Source organism: Meles meles, chromosome 6, assembly GCF_922984935.1.
Source record: "Meles meles chromosome 6, mMelMel3.1 paternal haplotype, whole genome shotgun sequence".
Classification (NCBI taxonomy): Eukaryota; Metazoa; Chordata; class Mammalia; order Carnivora; family Mustelidae; genus Meles; species Meles meles.
In genome coordinates this window covers 20,537,734-20,561,243 of record NC_060071.1, presented here as the reverse complement: position 1 = coordinate 20,561,243, position 23,510 = coordinate 20,537,734, and the positions used below count along the sequence as shown (strand labels likewise).

General features: G+C 44.1%; 1 protein-coding gene across 2 annotated transcripts in view; it reads right to left on the bottom strand.

The window, feature by feature from the left end:
* FAM189A1 (family with sequence similarity 189 member A1) overlaps positions 1–23,091 on the bottom strand; it is a 501,535-nt gene extending 478,444 nt beyond the window's left edge. For both annotated transcript variants that reach the window (XM_046009853.1, XM_046009854.1), the window contains exon 1: positions 22,745–23,091. In XM_046009853.1, the coding sequence (XP_045865809.1) occupies positions 22,745–22,963 (219 nt within the window). In that variant the 5' untranslated portion in view covers positions 22,964–23,091. The remainder of the gene's footprint in view (positions 1–22,744) is intronic.
* Positions 23,092–23,510: the final 419 nt, after the last annotated feature.

The window sequence follows — 23,510 nt, the reverse complement described above, 5'->3', positions numbered from 1 at the left end:
CCACTGCTTGGACCAGGAGAAAAGAGCCCCTCCCCTCCTCACATGCACTGTGAACAACCAAGTCCCTACTGCTTCCCCCTTACCTTAGAACCCAGAAATCACGGACTAGCCCTGCTGCCTAGAAACCTGTGCCCACTGCTTCTGTGTATGTTAGAATGTTGAATGTTATGCTCTTATGCACTGGGATCATTTGAATGGGTAAAATGACGACTTTCTAGATTTTTACATGTCCAGAGCATAGTCTGGTTTAGAAACAGAACTCGGGTTCGAGCCCCTCCTTGCACAGATAATAAAAATCAGTCTCAGGGAAGTTGTTCTGGTAATGCCACAGACTTTTCTTAAACAACCACCTGTGCCAGGGGATGATGGGCCCTTGTATATCCACCCATCCCTGAAAGGTGGAGGTGGGTGCGGGGGCATCTTGCAAAAGGAGCAGAGGGGAGGGAAGATGGAGCATGGGTGGGGGTGGCGCAGGGAGATACTCAGAGGACAGCAGGCTGCCACCTGTGTGATTCGTGCTCTCCCTGCTCTGCAACCTGCTGAAAAGCCACCCCACCAGGAGAATGGCTCTGCAGTTACCCATGCCTGGGGACTGCTGTGCCTGCCCAGGCATCCAGGTCCACCAGGTAGAATGGGTGAAGCACTATGGGTCACCAAACACGCTCAATCTATGCCAACTGTGACCATGCCACGGGAGAGAGCACAGCCCATGGGAGCAGTGCCTCTCCCCAGGGCCCGGGCTCACTACATGCCCCCTCTCTTACCGTACAAGACCAACCTCTCCCACCACCCCATTTCCATCCTCCGCAGCACATCCCGCCCAACCTTCCCCCCAAGTGGCGCTTCTTAGCCAATCTCCAATCTACAGAAGGGGAAAGGAGACCACTCACTCCTCATGGGATAGCTGCAAGGTGTAAATGAGTTAACATGTAAAACCTGTGGGATAGGGTCTGGCAAAAAAAAGCAAGCATTCAACACGTGTTAGTGCGCGCGTGCTCTCGCGCTCTCTCTCTATATATATATATTTTATTTAACTATTTGACAGTGAGAGAGACAGAGAGAACACAACTGGGAGGAGCAGCAGGCAGAGGAAGAGGGAGAAAGAAACAGACCCCCTACTGAGCAGGGAGCTGGATGTGGGGCTCGATCCCAGGACTCTGAGATCATGACCTGAGCTGAAGGCAGACGCTTAACCAACTGAGCCACCCAGACCCCGCACACACACCTGTTAGGGTTAAGAGTGTTCTGATTACAGTTTCCATAATGCAGACACAGCAGGGCCCATTCCATCAGCACTCGCCTGAGAAGGGGTCCTCAGAACTGGAAAATGGCGCCTGTGCCAATCTACAGGGCAGACCTGTGTTGCATCTGTCTGAAGCCCAGCTATATGTGCTGCTCCTCATCCGCAGTCCATCAGAATGTAAACCGTCTTCATCCCTCTCTTTCTCCCACTGCCCAGACCCCCTCCAGATTTCTCCACTGTGTTCACTTCCTGCTGCTGTTTTAACAAGATACCGTGAACTCAGTGACTGACAGCCAACACGAGTGTATTATCCTACAGATCTGGAGGTCAGAAGGGCAAAATCGCTCTCACTGAGCTGAAGTCAAGGTGACAGCTGGCCTCGTTCCTTCTGGAGGCTCGAGAAGCGACTCCATTTCCTTGCCTTTTCCAGCTTCCAGAAGCCACCAGCATTCCTCAGCTCAGGGTCCTTTCCCACATCATCGCTCCAACGTCTTGCTTCCGTCATCACATCTCCTCATACTGAGCAGACTTCCTTCTTCCTCTGATAAGGATCCCTGCGATTATGCCGAGTCCACCCCAATGATCCAGGATAAGGTCTTTATCTCAAGCCGCTTAGCTTAATCACACCTCCAAAACCCCTTTAACCACATCGGGCACAAAGCCACAGGCTCCAGGGATTCGGAAATGGATATCTTTGGTGGGACCATCTATCTACCCGCCAGACACACTGGCCTAACACATTTGACATATTCCAGCTCTTCTCGTTCTGAATAGTTGGGTTGGTCCAAATTGCCTAATCCGCCATTTTGGAATTCAGTATGATATTGCATATTGGCACTTTTAAAGATAACTCTGACCAATGTGTGAAGGACCGACTGAGGAGGGGGTGAACCAAAATGGAAGTGGAGAAGCCAGTTAGGGAGCTACAGAAATAAATCTGGGTAAGAGATACACATAGTAAGCTAAAAAATCTATAGGACTCTGTGGCCACCAAGACGCTGTATTAACTGGTTTGAGGAATTGGGCAAGAACAGAAGAGAAGAAACATGTGTGGAGGGGACAATGAGGAGCTTTGGGTTGGGACATCCTGAATTTGAGGTGCCTGTGACATGTTCAAGTGCAGACAGGAAGGTGGCAGTGGGATATCTGGGCGGGGGGAGGGAGGTAACCAGTTCAAGCATGAAGAACTCCACAAGGGACAGAAGTGCCCACTAGTGCAGGGAGAGGGGAGCCTGGGCCAAGTAATGACCTGCTGTGAAACGGAGATCATTCTGCCCCTGCCCCCATCTTTTGGTGTCAACCCTGCCCTTGGTGTGTCCCCTTCAGAGGTGTCCCTCACAGGGTAATGTGACATGATCACTGCCAGGGAGCGTGGCATTGCCCCCTCACTGCCTCTGCCTGTACCTCACCTCAGTTTCAGGTGATGCTGAGGGTCCTGATACTAGGCCATGGGTTCCACAGGCCGCAGCTATGGATGGTGTGTCCTATAGCCTCATCTAGATACCATCAAGTCATCCTGACTCTCTCTTCTAGCTCCCTTTAACATGTCTCACTCACACCCACATGAAAACTTCCAGAAGTCTTTATTCCACACACAAGCCATGGGAAATCCCAAGTCTAATCTTCTAGAGCAGAGGTCAGAAAACTATGGCCCTTGAGTCAAATCTGATCTGCTTTACTTCTGTGATCAAATTTTTGTTAGGACAAGGCTATGCCCAATCCTTTATGAATGGTCTAGGGCTGCTTTGGTGGGAGAAGGGCAGAGTTGAATACCTGCAACATAGACTATCTGGCCCACAAACCCCCGGTCTAGACATTTCCTTCTCCCTTCCTCATAAGTGCCACCCTACCAGTCCTGCACAAGGCTGGAGGACGTGGATGGTAAGGGGACCACCAGTCTGAGTGCTCACGTTCCCACTCACTCATCTGGCTTCTACCCTGTGGAGTGGGGTGCTGTCATGTTAGGCCCCTTCTCAGAGACCCAAGAAGCTTCTCCTTGGAATGAGTTGGGGGAAATTGGAGGGGGAGAGGAACCATGAGAGACTGTGGACTCTAAGAAACAAACTGAGGGTTTTGGAGGGGAGGAGCATTGGAGGGTTGGGTGAGCCTGGTGATGGGTATTAAGGAGGACACGTATTGCATGGACACTGGGTTTGGTGCATAAACAATGAATTCTGGAACACTGAAAATAAATAAAATAAAATAAAATAAAATAAAGAAGAAGAAGCTTCTCCTTGGGGACTCCTGACTCCTGCAAGCTCCTCCTTCCAGCCCCAGTGGGCTTTCTGCTTCTCCTTTCTTCCTGCTTCCTGTTGGGTGGCAACTTTCCTTCCATCAACCCCTCTGTCTTACCAACAGGGAGCGTGAGGGTCAAAGAATTTCCAGGCCTTTAAGCTTTGTTCTCTGTATAAAGAAAGCATCTGGAATTTAGAGATTCCTTTTCACTCACAACAAAGTGTGGTTTTCATGACTATAGCCTCTCTAGAGACTCAGCAAAGTGTTGGCACTCAAAGCTAAGTGATGAGCGCTTTGTTCTAGGGAGAGGACCTGCTATTCTCCCAAAGCAATGAGTGTTCTTGAGTGAATGGGTGGAAGAGGTACAGGGTAACATGGTATACAGGAAGTTTAAAAACGGGCCAATTTAAATTCTCAAAAACAATATTCTTGCAATAACTTGAGTGTGGTCCAGAAAGTATACCCCAAGTGGTAGGAAGAGGGACATGGAACAGGACTTGGAAAATGGGGGCAGGACTCAAGGAGAGCCTGAAGGACTTCAGCTCCGCTATCCAGTCTCAGACTACGTGAACTGCTCCTCCCAACGGGCACTCTCCTCCCAATGCGCTTAGTTTGGGTGGGAGAGGAGAAAGAGCAGACCATTTATAGTAATGGGAAAAAAAAAGATTAAGATCAGTTATTGGCAGAGGAACCAGAGGGAAAGGTCTCCGATCCAGGGATCCAGGAGAGAAGGCTTGAGAGAGAGAAGCTCATCTGCCTCTGTGAGCCCCCAGACCACAAGTCCCCAGAGGAAAAGTAAGAACTAGGACCTAAAGCAGGTAACCCAAGGCCATGTGCAGAACTACAGATGGACGTCCGTCCCCAGACCCCCATGCCCTCACCCTGGCTCTTCCAGCACTGGTGTGTTAGCAGGCAAAAACCAAAAGAATGCTCTATGCACCAAAGAAATGAGTTTTCTGCCTTGTCTGTTTCCACAGAGAGAAGTCATGCCCCAGGGCTGACGCTCTTCAGAGTGGCCCAAGATAAAGAGGAGAGACAGCTAGCCTAGTCATAGCCCAAGTGCTCAAAGAAGTAGCTGCCTGGTGATATATCTTACTGGCATCCAGAGAGAGCAAATTCAGGCCTTCATTTAATGGGAGGACAGGAACAGGGAGGAAAACATGCCAAGTACCTCTTTTTTGTTGTTGTTAGTCACCATACAGTACATCATTAGTTTTTGATGTAGTGTTCCATGATTCTTTGTTTGCATATAACACCCAGTGCTCCATGCAATAGGTGCCCTCCTTAATACCCATCACCAGGCTTACCCATCCCCAGGCTTACCCATCCCCCACCCTCCTCTCCCCTCTAAAACCCTCAGTTAGCTTCACAGAGTCCACAGCACCCCCCCAAACCCTCAGTTAGTTTCTCAGAGTCCACAGTCTCTCATGCTTCATCTCCCCCTCCGATTTCCCCCAAATCACTTTTCCTTTCCTTCTCCTAACATCCTCCATGCTATTCCTTATGCTCCACAAGTAAGTGAAACCATATGATAATTGACTCTCTCTGCTTGACTTATTTCACTCAGCATAATCTCTTCCAGTCACGTCCATGTCGATACAAATGTTGGGTATTCATCCTTTCTGATGGCTGAGTAATATTCCATTGTACATTTGGACCACATCTTCTTTATCCATTCGTCCATTGAAGGGCATCTTGGTTCTTTCCACAGTTTGGCGACTGTGGCCATTGCTGCTATGAACATTGGGGTACATATGGCCCTTCTTTTCACTACATCTGTACACTGTACAGTGTACAGTGAAATGTACACTTCACTACATTTTGGGGTAAATACCCAGAACCCAAGTACCTCTTTTAACCAACTTTCACATTCCTTACATTATAAACACCAAAGGACAACCAGGAACCACCTCACTGATAAGAAAAATCAAACAGGCAAAACAGGCAGATTTAGAAAAATAAACAGACTGACCCTAGGGCCAAGAGATCTCAAGATAAGAAGAAAACTGATTTTACTTAATTCCAAAAGAGTACCCCAACATAGAAATGAAAAAGTAACGCAAGCAGAAAGGAAGACAAATGCTAAGAAAAAATCAGCAGAAAAGATGAAAGAGAACATTGCAATTTTCATTATGGTTGCTGGGTAAGGACAGAGTTAATCTCACCCGGCCTGTTGCAGCCTATGCTAGGCTCCAGAGAGACTTGGAACCACAGGTGCAGACAGTTAGCCAAACTGAATGAATGAATGAATGAAATGCACCAACTACCATCAACCCATACTAGGGTCCCAGGCTAACCTGGGCAACCCACACCAACTCATCAGACTTTTTCTAGAAAATGTTCAGATTGATGGTTTGCACTTGGCTTCTCTAGATTTTTCTCTTTTGAACCTGGCTGTGTAGCCTGGCTTTGGCTACAGGACCAGAAAGGGTAGAAAAGATGCACTTTCGGGTAAGGCTGTTGTTCCCAAATATCATGACAGTTCACAAAAGCACATCCTGTGTGACAGAGAAAGGACCCCGGGAGCTGCCCCCGGGGTAGCCGAGAGCTCTCTGATATTTGCTTGTGCTTCTTTCTCCTGCTGCACTGAACTCTCCCTTCATTAAAGCCTTCCTTGGGTACACCCCGCAGTCTCCAGAAACCTTTCAATTGTCCAGCCCTGTGTCATGGCTGCAATCACTTTTTTAAAAATTTCCATAGATGATCCAGAAGAGGAAGCTGAAGACATCTTCTCAGATGAAAAAGCTAAAGGCAAAGGCATCTTAAAAAATGGGATGAAAAGCTGAGGAGACTAGAAGAGCAACACAGGTCAAACACCCAGTGAACAGGGGTCCCATAAAAGAAGAACAGAAAAAACCGAGATGCGAAAATAATCAAAGAACCAGATTTCCAGCATTAAAGAAGGCACACATTGAATGGCGAAGACCCTTTACTAAATATTGCAGTGTATCAGAACATCCAAGAACAAAAAGTAGTCCCTAGAAGCTCCCAGAAGGGAAAAACTGGTTATATCACCAACAAAAGTGACTAAGCCAGATAGACATTAGACCTCCCTCCACTGACATTAAACAGGAAGACAATGTGTGCCTGCTACCAAAAGAAATAACAACAGAAAGGCTGAAAATATTTAACTTCGAGGAATGGGGAAGGCAGGAGCTGACGGATGGATTTTTTGCATTTCAGTCTGTACCCTTCCATGCTATGTGAATCGCAGTTTTCACAAAATTCGATAGCTAATACTTTTGTCATCACTATCAGAATCAACATCACCATCATAAAACAGCGAGAGAGGCATGGGTGCTTTCAAGAGAACATGTGCGGCCAAGGCTGTTTCTCCACACAGAAACATTGTTTCTCTTCTCCTAAACTCTGATTCCATTCCCCTCACCTGAGAGGTTCCATCTGGACTACCCCTGAAGGCCACTGGTAGAACTCTTGAAGTCCCTGGGCAGTGCCTTCCTCAAGAGGTTCCCAGCCCTGTTTTCTTTTGGGTTTTTGTTGTTTTTATTGATTACAGGGCAACAAAAAACTAAAGTATCATGGATATATATATATATATATGTATTTTTAAACATATACTATTTTTTTCAAAGAGCAAGTCAATCTCCAGAGAAGCTATCTACCACCAGTTACGACAGACCTAAGCCTCCAAGAATCCACTTCTTAGGAGTTATGTCCTTTCAAGAAAAAAAGAGTGGACACCGAGCCTCACCCCCATCTCATGGCACCAAAAGGCAATGGCGGGCATGGAGAGAGGACACGGATGCTGAATTTTATAAATTGGCAGGTGAAAAGCAGATGCTGTGCTCCTTTGGCTTTCTCTGAGACTGGGTCTAAGATCAGTGTCTAAAAAGGTAGTGAGTGTCCTTTTGTGAACAGCTGAAAAGAACTCTGTGTGATATAACTGAAAAAAAAAAGTATGTGTTTTTCTTAAATCAGGTGATTCTGATGAGTATATGCTCTTTGTGGCTAAGTAGCTTATTAACATGTTAAGTAGGTGTCATTATCATAGTCCTTTCAAATTTTGCTGAGGGTTCCAAATCTCCATTTTAAAATTACCACCCAAAGTCACTATCAAAGCCATTATCTGTAATTTCTCATCATGGATGAGAAGCCAAAACTTCACTCATAATTAGATAACTTCAGTATTTTTCAAATAAAAATTTACTTTTTCATGAACTTCACATTTTTTGTTTTTCTCTATAAAAAATGTGCTTAAATTTTAAGGACTTATTTTAGAACAATTAAACTGCATGCCTACGTGGTAGATAATTGAATCATAGTCCCTAGTAGCTGCTGATATAAAAGACGTCATTTTTTTACATTTGTCACGCCATGGGTACTTGACAGAACGCTACCCCCTCCAAAATGTCAGTATCCTCAATTCCTGTAGGCTCCTTAAATTACCTCCACTTCACTATACTATACCTGTTAAGGAAAATACAATGTTTTTGTCAATAATTAAATGTACAGAAGATAAAAGCAAGCCATGATTATAAATTAAAATTATAATTCCAAAACATCATATCAATGTCAGGTCAGTTAAAGTGCCTAAATGCAGAAACAGAATTCGGGTTCTGCATTTAGTCTGGTGGTGGGCATTAAGGAGGGCACGTAGTGCATGGAGCACTGGGTGTGGTGCATAAACAATGAATCTTGGAACACTGAAAAAATAAAATAAAATTTAAAAAAAGAAGAAGAAAGAAAGAACTATACCTGGTGTCTCAAAGAAAGGGCCCAGGGCTACCCCAGGTGGGCACACAGGCAGGGACACCTACAGAGCCTCCAGAAAAGCTAACAGGATCCATTTATACATACTGCCCCAGGGAGAAAGCCTTCTCCAAGGACTGAGGGGGTCCTCCCTTCATCAGGCAACGTTCTCAGCAGCAGATGCCTGTGGAGAACCAAGGAGAATAGGGTGCTGCTGGGGGCAGAGAGGAAGCCCTGCCCTAGCTTTCTCTGCATCTATCAACATCTCTCCTGTTGCTGTCACCTTGACATGAGCTCTGTGAGGATCAAGCACCTCACACATGGTTTGAATTCATCAACAACAATATCGAGTATTCTAAGAAACCATCATGGGCTTTATTACATTTTCTTCACTCTTCAATAAAACAGTACTTTTTTGACCTTTTCAAAATTCAAATTCAAAATTCCCCAATAAAAGACTGAACCATGAAGCAAAAAAATATTCTCCCTCATGCATTCAAAGAATATATATTATATAATGTTCAAAATCTATTTCCTTCTGAACTAGCCTTTCAGATTGACCCAGGGACAGAAAAAGGTTCCAGATATTTCTTCCTGAGGGGCTGCTGGGCAAGGGGTAGGAGCTGGTGGAACTGAGGGGCAGGAAGGGGTGAAGAAACCATTCAGCCTGAATGAAAAGGATAGTATCATATCAATCATTTCATTTGGTAGGCTATTAGAAAATTCAGTTTGGGGGTGTATGGGTAGCGTAGTCAGTTAAGCATCTATCTGACTCTTAGTTTCAGGTCAGGTTGTGGGGTCAGATCGTGATCTCAGAGTCCTGGGATTGAGCCCCGCCTCGGGCTCCATGCTCAGTGCAGAGTCTGCTTGAGTTTCTCTCTCCCTCTGCTGCTCCCTCTGCAGCTGCCCCTCTCTCCTTCTCAAATAAATAACTTTTTAAAAAAAATTCAGACTGATGGGGCACCTGGCTGGCTCAGTCATTAAAGCATGCAAATCTTGATCTCAAGGTTGTGAGTCTGAGCTCTACATTGGGTGTAGGTAATAATTAAAAAAAAAAAAAGATTAAATCTTTTTTTAAAAGAAAATTCAGATTGAAGTATTGTGAAAATGTCTATGCTACCAAAACAATCTACACATTTAATGCAATCCCTATCAAAATCCCATCCATTTTTTTCAAAGAAATGGAACCAATCCTAAAATTTATATGGAACCAGAAAAGACCTTGAATAGCCAAAGCAATATTGAAAAAGAAAGCCAAAGTTGGTGGCATCACAATTCCAGACTTCAAGCTCTATTACAAAGCTGTCATCATCAAGACAGTATGGTACTGGCACAAAAACAGACACATAGATCAATGGAACAGAATAGAGAGCTCAGAAACAGACCATCAACTCTATGGTCAACTAATCATAGACAAAACAGGAAAGAATGCCCAATGGAAAAAAGACAGCCTCTTTTCCCAACAAATGGTGTTGGGAAAATTGGACAGCCACATGTAGAAAAATGAAACTGGACCATTTCCGTACACAAAAATAGACTCAAAATGGATGAGAGACCTCAATGTGAGACAGGAACCCATCAAAATCCTTGAGGAGAACACAGGCAGCAACCTCTTCGACCTCAGCCACAGCAACTTCTTCCTAAAAACATCACCAAAGGCAAGGGAAGCAAGAGCAAAAATGAACTATGGGATTTCATCTAGATCAAAAGCTTTTGCACAGCAAAGGAAACAGTTAACAAAACCAAAAGACAACTGACAGAATGGGAGAAGATATTTGCAAACGACATAGCAGATAAAGGGCTACTATCCAAAATATATAAAGAGCTTAACAAACTCAACACCCAAAGAACAAATAATCTAATCAAGAAATGGGCAGAGGACATGAAAAGACATTTCTGCAAAGAAGACATCCAGATGGCCAACAGACACATGAAAAAGTGCTCCACGTCACTCGGCATCAGGGAAATACAAATCAAGACCACAATGAGATACTACCTCACACCAGTCAGAATGGCTAAAATTAACAAGTCAGGAAATGACAGATGCTGGCGAGGATGTGGAGAAAGGCGAACCCTCCTACACTGTTGTTGGGAATGCAAGCTGGTGCAACCACTCTGGAAAACAGCATGGAGGTTCCTCAAAAAGTTGAAAATAGAGCTACGCTGACCTAGCAATTGCACTACTGGGTTACCCTAAAGATACAAACGTAGTGATCCAAAGGGGCACGTGCACCCGAATGTTTATAGCAGCAATGTCTACAATAGCCAGACTATGGAAAGAACCTAGATGTCCATCAACAGATGAATGGATAAAGAAGATGTGGTATATATACACAATGGAATACTATGCAGCCATCAAAAGAAATGAAATTTTGCCATTTGTGACGACATGGATGGAACTAGAGGGTATTATGCTTAGCAAAATAAGTCAATCGGAGAAAGACAACTATCATATGATCTCCCTGATATGAGGAAGTGGAGATGCAACATGAGGGGGTTGGGGGTAGGAAAAGAATAAATAAAACAAGATGGGATCAGGAGGGAGACAAACCATCAGAGACTCTTTATCTCACAAAACAAACTGAGGGCTGCTGGGGGGAGAGGAGAAAGGGAGAGGGTGGTGCGGTTATGGACATTGGAGAGGGTATGTGCTATGGTGAGTGCTGTGAAGTGTATAAACCTGGTGATTCACAGACCTGTACCCCTGGGGCTAAAAATACATTATATGTTTATAAAAAAATAGATTTTTTTTAAAAAAATTAAATCTTTAAAAAAAAATTCAGATTCAAGTATATTGTCCAAGATGAAAATATAACCACCAGAAGAAGGGGGAAGCAGAGGAGAGGAGGGTTGAAGAATGGAACAAAAATCAACTTGAGGACAGATATTTATACAGCCACATACATAGCATTATTAACAGGAGCCAAGAGGTAGAAGCAACTGAAGTGTCCGCTGAAGGGTGAATGGCTAAGCAGAATGTGGTACATATATACAGCAGAATATTATTCAGCCTTAAAAAGGAAGGAAATTCTGTCACATGCCATGACATGTAGGAACCTCGTAGAAATTATGCTGAGTAGAATAAGCCAATTGAAAAATATATATATTACATGATTCTACTAACATGAGGCAAAATGTTTCATGTTGAGTGTAACGGAGGTAAAGGGTGCAGAGTGGCAACTATGATGGCCGGGGCTTAGCTAATGTCCAAGCTGGAAGGAAAGTCAGGATCTCTGGTCACGAGAGGTAGGGAAAGCCGGAACTGAAACCAAAGCATAAAGCTACCACTCTCAAAGAATGAACATTCAGTAAATTTCTGGCACGTGCATGATGTAGGAACTCTCAAGCAAATAAATTAACAGAAAAGTTGGTCCCAGGTGGTGATATCTGGCACCTAACAAAGTTCTGCCAAAAAAAAAAGTTTTGCAAAGCCTCTCTACAGGATTACCAGAGTAGTCCACAAAACTTCTACTGAGGGAAACACCAAATGTGAAGGTATATAGAATCATTTTTGCTTAAATTTACTAAAGACAAACAAGAATCAAGACCTTAAGAACAAAGTACTATGACAGAAAGAGAAAAGGCAGATTTAGAAAAGACGAAAATAAAACCTTTAGAAATAAAAAATATTTTCCTCGAGAATCTCAAAGGACAGGTTTAATAACTGATAAGAAACAGCTAAAAACAGAGCCTGTGAAATGGAAGAAACATAAGGAAGTTATTCAGACTGGCACACAAAGACAGAGTTAGACAATCTGAGCAAGAGGAAAAGGGAAAGGCAGGATAGAAGGAAGTCCAAGATGGATATGGGAAGACATGATCAGTCTTCTGACTCAAATAGCTTACCTCTAGAACAGTTTTCATGCCATAAATCCACTTTCGTTGGAAGTGCAGACCATCAAATCAAAAAGATAAACTCTAAAGCAACCCTGGAAAAGGCAGATTTCTTACAAGCAGACTCAGGGCAAAATTTCTACCAAACCAGAGGCCAGAAGACATCCTCAAAATACTGAGGAAAAACAACCACCAACTTAGAATTCTACACCCCCACCAACAATCTTTCAAAAGATAGAGTGAAACAGAATTTTTTCAGACAAATAGGCATTCATAAACTTTCCCTGAGAGAATTACTAAAGACACCTTTGACTAGAGAAGAAATTTAAACCCTAAGGAAGTAACAGAATATAAGAAGCAATGATAACCCAAGAAACTGACAAGTATGTGACTCAATCAAGAAAAGGTGTTGACTATAAAAATTATAAGGACAATGAAAGTCTCTAAGGTTGTTCGCATTTTTTGGAATGGAATCCAATACTAATAGCTCAGAACAGAATAAAGAGGTATACTATATTATGACAAAAGATATCATCAATAAATAAGGTGTAGTCATAAATACACAAACAGAACAACTTCAAGGTAAAAAACATAAAGCAAAGTCATAGAAATACAAGAATGTAAACGATAAAACAGAGGCGATGACTTTAACATACCTGTGAAACAATGCAACATATTAAACAGACAATGACCAAAAGATTAAACTTTGAAAAAATTAACAATGTACTGACTTTCAAACTGCTAAATTTAAAAAAAAAAAAAAAAAGAAACTTTGTAAGCCACATTGACTATCATTAAGTAAAACAAGAAAACAGTAACAATGACATCCAACCTCCACCACTCCAAAAAGACTATGTGCAGGTCACCTGAGTGGCTCAGTTGGATAAACGTCTGCCTTTGGTTCAGGTCATGATCCTGGAGTCCCAGGATCGAGTCTCGCATTGGGCTACCCATTCAGCGGGGAGTCTGTTTCTCCCTCTGACCTTCCCCCTTCTCATGCTCTCTCTCTCTTTCTCACTTTCTCGAAAAAATAAATAAAATCTTTTTTTAAAGCTATCTGCTAATTAAGAAAGATTATTTTACAGAACACCAGGATCAAAGAAAAATATCAAAATTAAAATTATAAACAACTAAGAATTAATGTAAGTGGGAGAACTCCGTATTGAAATCCATGTGCTACAAATATACCTATACTCAATAAAGATTTAACTGTAACTATTTTTATTATTAAAAAATGAATATGTCGAATATGAATAACTGACATACCAGTAACATATCACAAATCTACCAAACTAAGAAAATAAAACAAAACAAGGGAGGCATGTATAAAGATAAAAGGTGGAAATTAATGAAATAGAGATGATTATAATAGACATCCAGTGACAATTTTTAAGTAGAAAAAAAGAAATAAAACCAAAAGTCAAAATTTGCTGAAGACAACTTAAACAGACCAAGATGTAAGACAATTGATAGTTAATGAGAATCTATCACTTAAAATGGTCAATTATAGACTTTACAGATGAGCTAACTTGTAAAGAACAGATCGTTCCCATGTTAATCCACAGAAAACTATGGAACGCTCACCAATTTACATTACAAAGCCGGCACAAGTTAACAAAACTAAATATAGTGTATGCTAATGTGTGAACAAAGTCCAGACCAACTTTATGTATGATTATAGAAGCAAACATCTTAATACATTAGCACATGGATTCCAACACTACATTAAAAAAATAAGTGATAAAGTTTATTCCAGAAATCCAAGGATATTTCAGTGTTAGGAAATCTATCAGCATACTTCAGTATATCAATTACTGAAGGAGAAAAATCAAGGGATGATATAAACATACGACTGAAAACATCGGAAAAATTCAGCAGTCATCCTTTAAAAAAAATCTAAACAGAAGTTAACCACCTAAGTATGACTTTTGAATTCCTAACTTGAACACTAGACTGGACAGTAGGCAGGGAGAAATATTTATAAGGAACATTTTGGGGACAATTGACAAAATTTGAATGTGGACCATAGATAACAGTGTTGTGTCCATGTTAATTTCCCGACTTTTATTATTGCCCCTTTTTATGACATGCCGTTACAAGGAAATACACACTGAAGTATTCAAGGGCAAAGGTTGCAATGTTGAGGTTTGCAATGTACTTGCAAGGGATTCAGAAATAATATGTAGATGGATGCATTACTCATGGATTAATCGGTCAATCAGAAGTTTTGGGGGGGTCTGGAAATGATAAAGCTAATAAGGCAAAATAAAGGTTAATAATCGGTGAATTATGGGGCACCTGGGTGGCTCAGTGGGTTAAAGCCTCTGCCTTCGCTCAGGTCATGATCCCAGGATCCTGGGATCAAGCCCCACATCGGGCTCTCTGCTCTGCAGGGAGCCTGCTTCTCCCTCTCTCTCTGCCTGCCTCTCTGCCTACTTGTGATCTCTGTCAAATAATAATAATAATAATAATAATTGGTGAATTATTAACATACCCCGATTAAGGATGTGGGAGTCCTTGGACTTTTCTTGTAACTTCTCTATAGACTTGATATTGTAGCATAATTTAAGTAATCAAAATTAACTATCTACCAAGAAATAAGAGCAAACATCGATTCAAAATAACAAAATTAAAGCCATTCCCCTTAAAATCAAAAACAAGACACGAATGTTTCCTTTCACACTCTCCTTTGACATTATTAAGGTTTTAATCAATGCAATAAGTAAAAGAAATAAACAGCAGAAAACAAATATTGAAATGTGAAGAATGCTGAATATGAAGAAACAAAATTATTTATAGATGATATGTGGAAAGCCCAAAGTTACTTAAAAATAAAGTAAGTACAGGGTGCCTGGGTGGCTCAGTGCGTTAAACCTTAGGCTTAGGACAGGATCTCAGGGTCCTGGGATTGAGCCCTGCATCCAGCTCTCTGCTCAGCAGGGAGACTTCTTCCCCTCTCTCTCTGCCTGCCTCTCTGCCTGCTTGTGATCTCTGTCTGTCAAATAAATAAATAAAATCTTTTTTAAAAATATAATAAAAAATAAAGTAAGTACAAAAATTTCTAAATAAGAGAAAGAAACAGATTTCCTGTAGAGGAGCAACAAGACTGTTAAAATGTTAATCAGGAGAAGCAAAACATGAAGATGGCATTATATTGTATCATGAACAATATATGAATTTCACCATGTCTGTCCACCTGCTTTCCCTTTATTTGAAATCGCCTGGCATACCTTTTCTTTTATTTTTAGCCTTTAGCCTTTTTTTTTATTTTTAGGTCTATCTCTGGATCTTGCTTTGTTAGTCAACCTGAAAAAATTTTTTAAACTAGGTTAATTAAGCCCCTTTACATATATTAATACAGTCTATATATGCGGCATCAGCTTTGGCAGATATTTTAACCTTCCATTTAAAACGCCTACACGCATACACGAAGTCTCCTGGTATGTGGGCTGCAGACTCTGCTTGCTTGTTCTCTCCCCGTGTTTCTTCAGGTATGCAGGAGGGATCTGAGAGAGCCCCAATCTCTAGTTACTACTTTTCTAAAGTACCTTGAATAACCCCCTTGGTAACCTCTTCTTTTGGATATTATCACCTCTCTACTATGAGCAATAATGCAAGTAGCTAGCAAACGCTTCTTCCTCCCACCCTCGCCCTTCTCGAACCACCAATCTGAGTCCCTAGTATTCATTTGATATTAATCTTTATAGTCTTAATTAAACTTAAATAAACTTAACCTTCTCCTCTCTGCTTTGTCAGCTTCAAGAGAGAGTTCTTACGTCTGGCCAATACAACTGATGTGACGAGGAGCTTACTCTGTTCTCCCCTTCCTCTCCTCCCATCTCCTGCCATTTATTTTTTTAGCTGTATAATTCTATATAATCAGAGCACGTAATGCTTATGTATTAATTTGCCCCTCTACTGTCACGTTTTAGCTTGATCATTAAAACAGTCAACGCTCACCCCTAGAATTTATGAAAATTCACCAATCATTTTACAGTTTTCTGAAGCTCATTCTCTAGTAAACTCCTCATAGGTATAATATTCCCAGAGTTCTTGCAAATTCAAAATGGTGTGTCTGTGGGCTTTGTATTTAAAGGACAATTATCTGAATATGGGATGTCTGACTCACATCGTGAGCATATTAAACGTTGAGGTCCGGTTCCAGGTAGAGTAAGCAAGCCTACACTACCCTGTGTCTCCCACCAATTGCAGCTAGAAGACCTAACAGAATGCATAGAATAAACAGCTTGAAAAGTAAAATAGCGGCCAGACTGAGGAAGAACAATATAATTCAAAGTACCACCAAATTGGCAGTAGTTTATCATTTTTCCCTCCACAGTGTACCCCAGCCAAAACTCAACACAGCTTGAAACCCAAAATTGAGCATTCATGCAGACAGAAAGGGCCCAGAAGCCCTCTAGTTCTGGCTCAAGGATTTGGAAATGGGCTTCCCAATGCCAAAAGACAGTAAGGCAATCCCCATTGTTCTCTCATTTGGATTTCATTCTCTTCTTTCTCCCACACCCCAGCCCTCCAAGCAATACCATAGCAGCAACAGGAGCAGGAAAGGCATAAGAGAATCTTCCTTTCTGATTGCAAGAGCTTGGTTCCAAGATGGCAGTGCTAAGCCTTGTTGCTGATCCCCTGTCTGTCCTCCTCCTGCGTGGCCCCTACCCAAATGCAGACACAGGAAGGATGCAGCAAAGCAAGGTAAACCTCTAGTCCTCTCAGAGGACTGGATAAGGGAAGCCCCAGGGAAACAGAAAACATCCAGGTCACAAAGAGGGCGGAGCCAGGGAAAGAGATCCCTAACATGTATTTATGAAGTCATAGCTCATCCCCAAGTTGTGCAGGTGTATGTACTACCCACCCTAAACAGTAAACACAAATTTGGGGAACAGACCTACAGGGTAGATCACCATCCAAGAACTAGATTGGCCACTGGGTGGCCCAGGTGCAGGACAGATCTGAACAGGACAGCAGAGACTTTGAAAACTGAACTGATCTCAGAACCACCACCCACAGTAAGCTGGTCACAAGTTGTGAAAACAAAAACATTAACATTCTTCTTGTGATTCAAACAATACCCAGAGACTCACAACATAGCAGCCAATACGTCTAGGACACACTCCCGAACTATACAGCATGCCAAGATTCAGGAAAATGTCAATTTCCATGGGAAAACGATGACAGATTTTTGGAATTCTCAAACAAAAAGACTTTAAAGCAATGATAATAAAAATGTTCCAGGAAGTAAGGGTCACTACTTTGGGATATGAGTGAAAAACTATAACCAAAAACTAAGAGGAAAAAATAGGAGGTTTGAAGAAGAACCAAATGGGATTTTTTTTAAGTGAGAAGATGATAAATAGAATATAAATTCACTGGACGAGTGTAATGGCAGAATGGAGATAATAGGAGAAAATATCCATCACCTCCTCTGGCAATAACAATCTAAAACACCATGAATTTCCATCAGAAAACATGGAGGATGGCTGGAATTAGAGTATTTTTCTAGGCTGAAAGGGAAGAATTGTCAACCCAGAATTCTGTATCTAGTGAAAATGCTCTTCAGAAACAGATGTGAAATAAAGACATCCCAAGGTAAAGAACAACTAGAGACAGACTATTTAAAGTTCATATGGAAGAACGGCCAACGCATTTTTGAAAAAGCAAAGTCTGGAGGGGCATGCTTTACTAGAGAGCAAAACCCACCATGAAGTACTAGCACCAAAATAATATGGTATTGGCTCTATGATAGACAATTAAAGGAGTAAAACTGAAGAGAGCCCCAAAACTGAACCACACGGGAAATTTGTCTGAAAGCAAATCAAGTGAGGCCATTTTTCCCTATGAAATGCAATCGATTCTGGATAAAATAAAATTTGAATGGAAAAAATAAAATGAGGACATTAGAAGGAAGTTTAAAAAAATATTTGTGTGACCTCTGTAATGATGACCCTCTTAAACTCAGAAAAAAAGGACTCAGAAACTGTAAGAGAAAAAGAACAGACTTGACTACATAAAAAGTCCTTAAATCTTTTATATGGCCAAGACGCCAAAATTTAAGCCAAATGAGAAGTGAGAATGTTGCAAGAAAACACTTGCAACGTATAATAAAGTAACCATGGAAATGCAGATCAAAGAAAAACAAGGAAATATCTTTTTTTCTCCTATCCAGTGGGTAAAAATGTTAAGAACTGCTAACATCCTATGCTAGTAAGAAGGTCACAAAAGAGCACACTTGTGAAATGCGTCTGTGGGTAGGAATGACTACAATCTTCTGAGGAAATCAATCTAGCAATACCCAACAAAATTCTAAATTTGAATACCCTTTGACCAGCAATTTCACCTTGGGGAATTTATGCTGAAAAAAAAAAACACAAGTACTGGCATCTCAAGTTAGATAAACAGCAATGTTTGTAGAGACAAAGAATGGATACAATCAGAATATTCCCAACAGGAGAATAACTGAATAAATTGTATAATTCATACTGTAGACTTTAACGTGGTCATTACAAATAATGGGGATAATAATAATAATGGGTTACGGCTGGGAATATTTATTATATACGAAACTTAAAAAGTCACGCAGTATGGTCTGTGGTGTAATCTTTTTGTAAATTTTTTTAAAAGCAAAGAAACATATGCCACACATATACATTAATTCTAATGCTTTTGTGATTCTATAGGAAAGCATGGAAGGATCCCATTACCCAACACTGGTACAGTGGGTCCAGAATTGGGATAGATGGAGGCATTGTTACCGTGTTTTCTTTGTTACACTTCTATGTTTCAGTTATTGCAACAAGAGTCTATTACTTTTGAAGTATGAAAAAATCCAACAGTGTTGGTATCACAGAAAAAAAACATACACACACACACACATACAGTACGCAGTCACACAGTCGACTCCCAATGACTATGTCTTCATCAGTGTATGTCACTGGTCATGCGCATAATTCACAATGTGAATTTGCCCCTGATGTCCTGGGCTTTATAAAAATTTCAAAGAAACATAAGAAAGCTGTTCTGCTAAAGGACAGCTATTCAAGACCTAGTTCCATGAGGCTCCTAAACTGTTCATACAGATGGTCATCTCTCAAAATGCACCAGGCATTCATCCACGAGGGAGACCAATCCACCTCCCAGCTCCTAGCTGGGTGGCAAGGACCCAGGCAGCAACACCATTTGAAGGTGGTCTGTAGATGCTAAAATAGCAACTGCTCCCTCTGGCCAGACTTGCTGTACCCCACCCCTTCCTACCACTTCCACTCCCTGCCTATCTCTAACTTTGCCAAGGTGCTCCCTGAACCTTACATATCCTTCCCAAAGGCAACGGCTCTCCATGTTTTTCTTGAATGTTCACCTCTGCATGCATGTTTTGTGTTTTTCCTAAAAAACAGGGGTATGACCTCCTTGAGGAGATTTACATTTGATTCTTGACTATGGTGCTTTATTCTATCCTTTTTGCCTCTTCCTAAGGGGGACAGTTTAAATCTAAGGGCTAGAAGTATGGCCCCTAGGCTCAGAGCAACCAAGTACAAACCTGACCGTGGCTGTTTAGTTGGGCAACCTTGAGCAGGTGTGATGGTTAATTTCATGTGCCCATTTGACTGGGCTAGAGGATGCCCAGAGAGCTGGTAAAACATAACTTCTGGGTGTGTCTGGGAGGGTACCTCTTGATGAGATTAGCATTTGCATCAGTAAACTGAATAAAGAAGACTGCCCTCACCAAGGAGAGCAGGCATCATCCAATCCTTTGAGGGCCTGGATTAAACAAAAAGCCAGAGGAAGGGTGAACTCACACCCTCCAACTGAGCTGGGACATCTGTCTTCTCCTGCCTTGAGATACCACCACTTCTGGTACTTGAACTTTCAGATTCCCACCGGGTTCTTAGCCCTTTGGATTCAGACTGAATTATACCACCAGTTTCCCTGGTTCTCCAGCTTGGAGATGGCAAAATCATGGGATCTCTTGGCTTCCATGTTAGCCTCGAGTAAATGAATGAATGGATGAACAAGCAAGCTATTGGTTCTTTCTCTGGAGAACCCTGACTAATACAGCAAGTTACTTACTTCCCCTCCATCTCAAAGTCCCCAGTAGAAGCTGCCAAGACTTCTTACGGCTTAGGCCCAGGGCTGAGACTGCCTCTGGTCCTCAGGATTCTACTGGCCAAGGCAAGTAGGAAGCCCAGTCCAAATTCAAGTGACGGATCCGCACAAGAGTGTGAGCACCAAGGGCCACAGATGAAATGTGTTATCACACCGTATAAAACACGCAGCTTAACATCTGGCACATAGTACATGCTCAAAAAATGTGAGCTCTTTTTCGTTTGCATTATTTTCTCTTCAATAGAGATGAGTTATTTTTACAGTGATTCTTTGCTATGTACAAACCCCAGAGAACGCCTAGAAATCTAGAGATTGCTAGAGCCCTCACATTTCATTACAGAAGATGCAGCGAAGCTAGAATGTGGCCGTAACCCCATAGGGCAGATTTCAGAATAAAGCCAGAGACCCAAGTCACCATTCTGAAATGAAAAATATCCTTGCAGGCCAGTTTCCAGGTCTCAGGGGAAAGGGCCAACGTTATCACCCACAGCCAAGCTAACATGCAAACAGGAACAAACCACCTTTTCTGCAGAGGGCAGAGTCAAGATGTGGGAAATGGTGTATATTCTGTATTAAAAGAATTTTAAAGGTGCTGTGGCAGATTAAGTTTGAAGAAAGAAAACATGGCAACAAAAAAGTGGATATAAGGGAGTAGAGTAGGAAATAGAGAAGTTACCCTAAAATCTCAAAAACATAAGCAGAATTTGTTGTGTCCATTGTTGTCCCCAGACCCTAGAGGAATGCCTGCACATGCCAGATATTGGCAGAATTACTCTGAATCGGGGGACGTTAAAACTCATAGGTTATACTTGTTGAAAGGAATAACGCTGGAAATGAAAAGTGAATTACTGTTTTGCAATTTACCCCTTCAAACTAAAGTGGAGTCAATGCATATTTTTCACACAGTTTTTCTACTGTGTGGAGATAATGTTTTCCCTTTTAGGTTTATTGTTAAAAGGCAGCTGTTTTTCAATGCCTTTGGGGAGTACCAAAAATCATAGCTAAGGCTAAATGGTAGAAAGGGAGGTTCAGGGAGGAGCCAGGAAGTGAAGCTAATTTACCAGTCTGCCACCTGTAGGCTGGTTCCAGCAGACATAAACATCAGTGCCCACAAAACAGACGACATGAAAATAATGCATATTAAATAATGCTAAAAACTGAGCAACAGATGTGTGAAAACTATATATAGTGGTCCATTTGAATCATGGCTCCCCCGTTCCTGCCTCGAATGTCCCCTCTCTGATTTAAACATCCGGAGCTGTGGCCACACATACTGTTGTTCCTAATCAGCTCTCCAAGACTCACCGGTGGTCTGAAATAAGCTTTGGAAATTAATACCCCCATTAGGATGAAGGACTGCACCTGTATGGCTCAGGGTGTCACAGAGTCTGTTTCAGATCTCATTTCAAAAGCCATGCAATGGGCTTGGACAACAGAGGCCATTACAAAAGAACAACAACGTGAAAAACCAAAGCTGGACAGAATTACTAAATTTCAACATTCAAGAACAAACACCAAACATTCATTACAAGGGCTTAGTTTGGATTTCTGGAGAAGGAATCAAAACATACTGAGTTAACAGTTTAAGCCTGTAAGATGTACTTCAGCACCATGAACCAAATGTAGTTACAGATGTCAAGACTTCTCGGAACAAGTGCTTCTCTTTATAAATGTCTGCTCTCCGTGTATTTTTTCCCGTTTCCATATGTCCACTCTTTATCAATATAAGGAAAGCACAACTTTCATCAAAAGGCTACAAAATCCCCCCCCCCCCCCAATTAATTCTTGGGGTCAGTCGCTTCCTTGTAAGAGAGATCTCCCGGTGGCTTTCTCCTGCGGAGGCTTGTTAGTCCCTGGCTTCTCTAATTTGGGGGTCAACAGCCTGAAAATCGGTCACCGTTGAGGTGTGGAGCTCAGAAAACACGCCCCCGGACGCGGGTTTCGGGTCTCCTGCCCAGTCCCGCCGCCCACAAACCGTTCCGGACGCACGCGGGAAATGTCAAATCCACGACGCCAAGTCTGGAAGTGGCCGCAGGGGGGCCGGCCGCTCTCCGCGCCCGGGCTGACCCACAGCAGGATCGGACGCGCCCGGTGGCCCCAGCCCCTAGTTCCCGCCGCCGCGCAGGCGACACGCGCGCGGAGTCGCAGCCCCGCACCCGGATCCGGCCCCTCGTCCCCGCCTCGGTCAGGGCCTCCTGGCTGCTGAGTCTGCACCGAGCCGGGCCAGGGCGAGTCGCGGGTCCCCAGCGCGCAGAGATCCCGAGGGCCCAGGGCAGACCCCGCGGCCGGACGCGCACCCGCTGCCCACTCCTCAGCCGGCGGTCCCCCGGGCCGCTGCAGGCTCGGCGGAGGGCGGGCGCCTGGCTTCGGTTTCCTCCAAGAAAAGTAACTCGGGGATCAGCGCTATAGGAAAGGGAAAGCGATGCTCCGAGAGCGGTGAGTAAGGTCCCCGGAGTTATTCAGCCCGGAGTTTTCTGAACTGCGCCCCGCGCTGCAGCAGCTCGGCCCCTGGCGTTCGCGCCCCGAACTTGGAGCCCGCGGTGCCGTCCCGGGCGGGCTGCAGCCCTGGGGCCCGGCGCACCTCCCCGCCCGACCGCAGACACTCACCGAGAAGCCGGCCCAGAAGGGGCAGGAGTGGCGGACGCGGGCCGAGGTGGTGAGCGCCAGCGCGGCGAAGCTGACGGCCACGATGAGGCATCCGAGCGCCATCTGCGTGGCCCCGAGCGCCAGCACGATGCGGGAGCGGCCCGGGCACTCGCGCAGGCGGGACAGGCTGCGGGGCAGCGCGGCGGGGCGCGGCGCGCGGGGACCGCCGGCCCGAGGCATCGCGCCGGGCGCCCGCACGCCTCGCCCCGCTCCCGCCCGGCCCCGGCGCGCGCCGCCGCCGCCGCTGCCTCTCCTCACAGAGGGTCCGAGGCAAGTTGCGCCGGGCGAGGGGACGGCCTTCCCGCGGGTCGCGGGCGCTGCGGCGGCCGCGCGCCAGGAGCGGGCCGGGCCGGGCGGGAAGCCGGACGCCGGCTGCCCCTGCCCGTGCCCGCGCCCATACCGCCGCCGCCGCTCCGCAGGGCCGCCCGCCAGCCGCCGGCCGCGCAGCGCTGCGCCCTCTCCCGCCCGCCCCGCGCGTTCCCCACCCGAGCGCGGGCGCGAGCTACCGCGTGCCGGGGGCGAGCCGCCGCCGTCCCCGGGCGCGAGCCCCGCCGCCGTGCGCGGGGCTGGGGCCGGGGCCGGAGCGCGAGCCGGGAGCGAGCGGGTGCAGGTGCAGTCCCCGCGGCCCGGCCTCGGTGCTCTCGCCGGCCACGCGGGACGGCACTAGGGACCCAGACGCTTCAAGGTCGAGGGCAGCAGCCTCCGAGGCCGAACCCTCGGTGGGCGG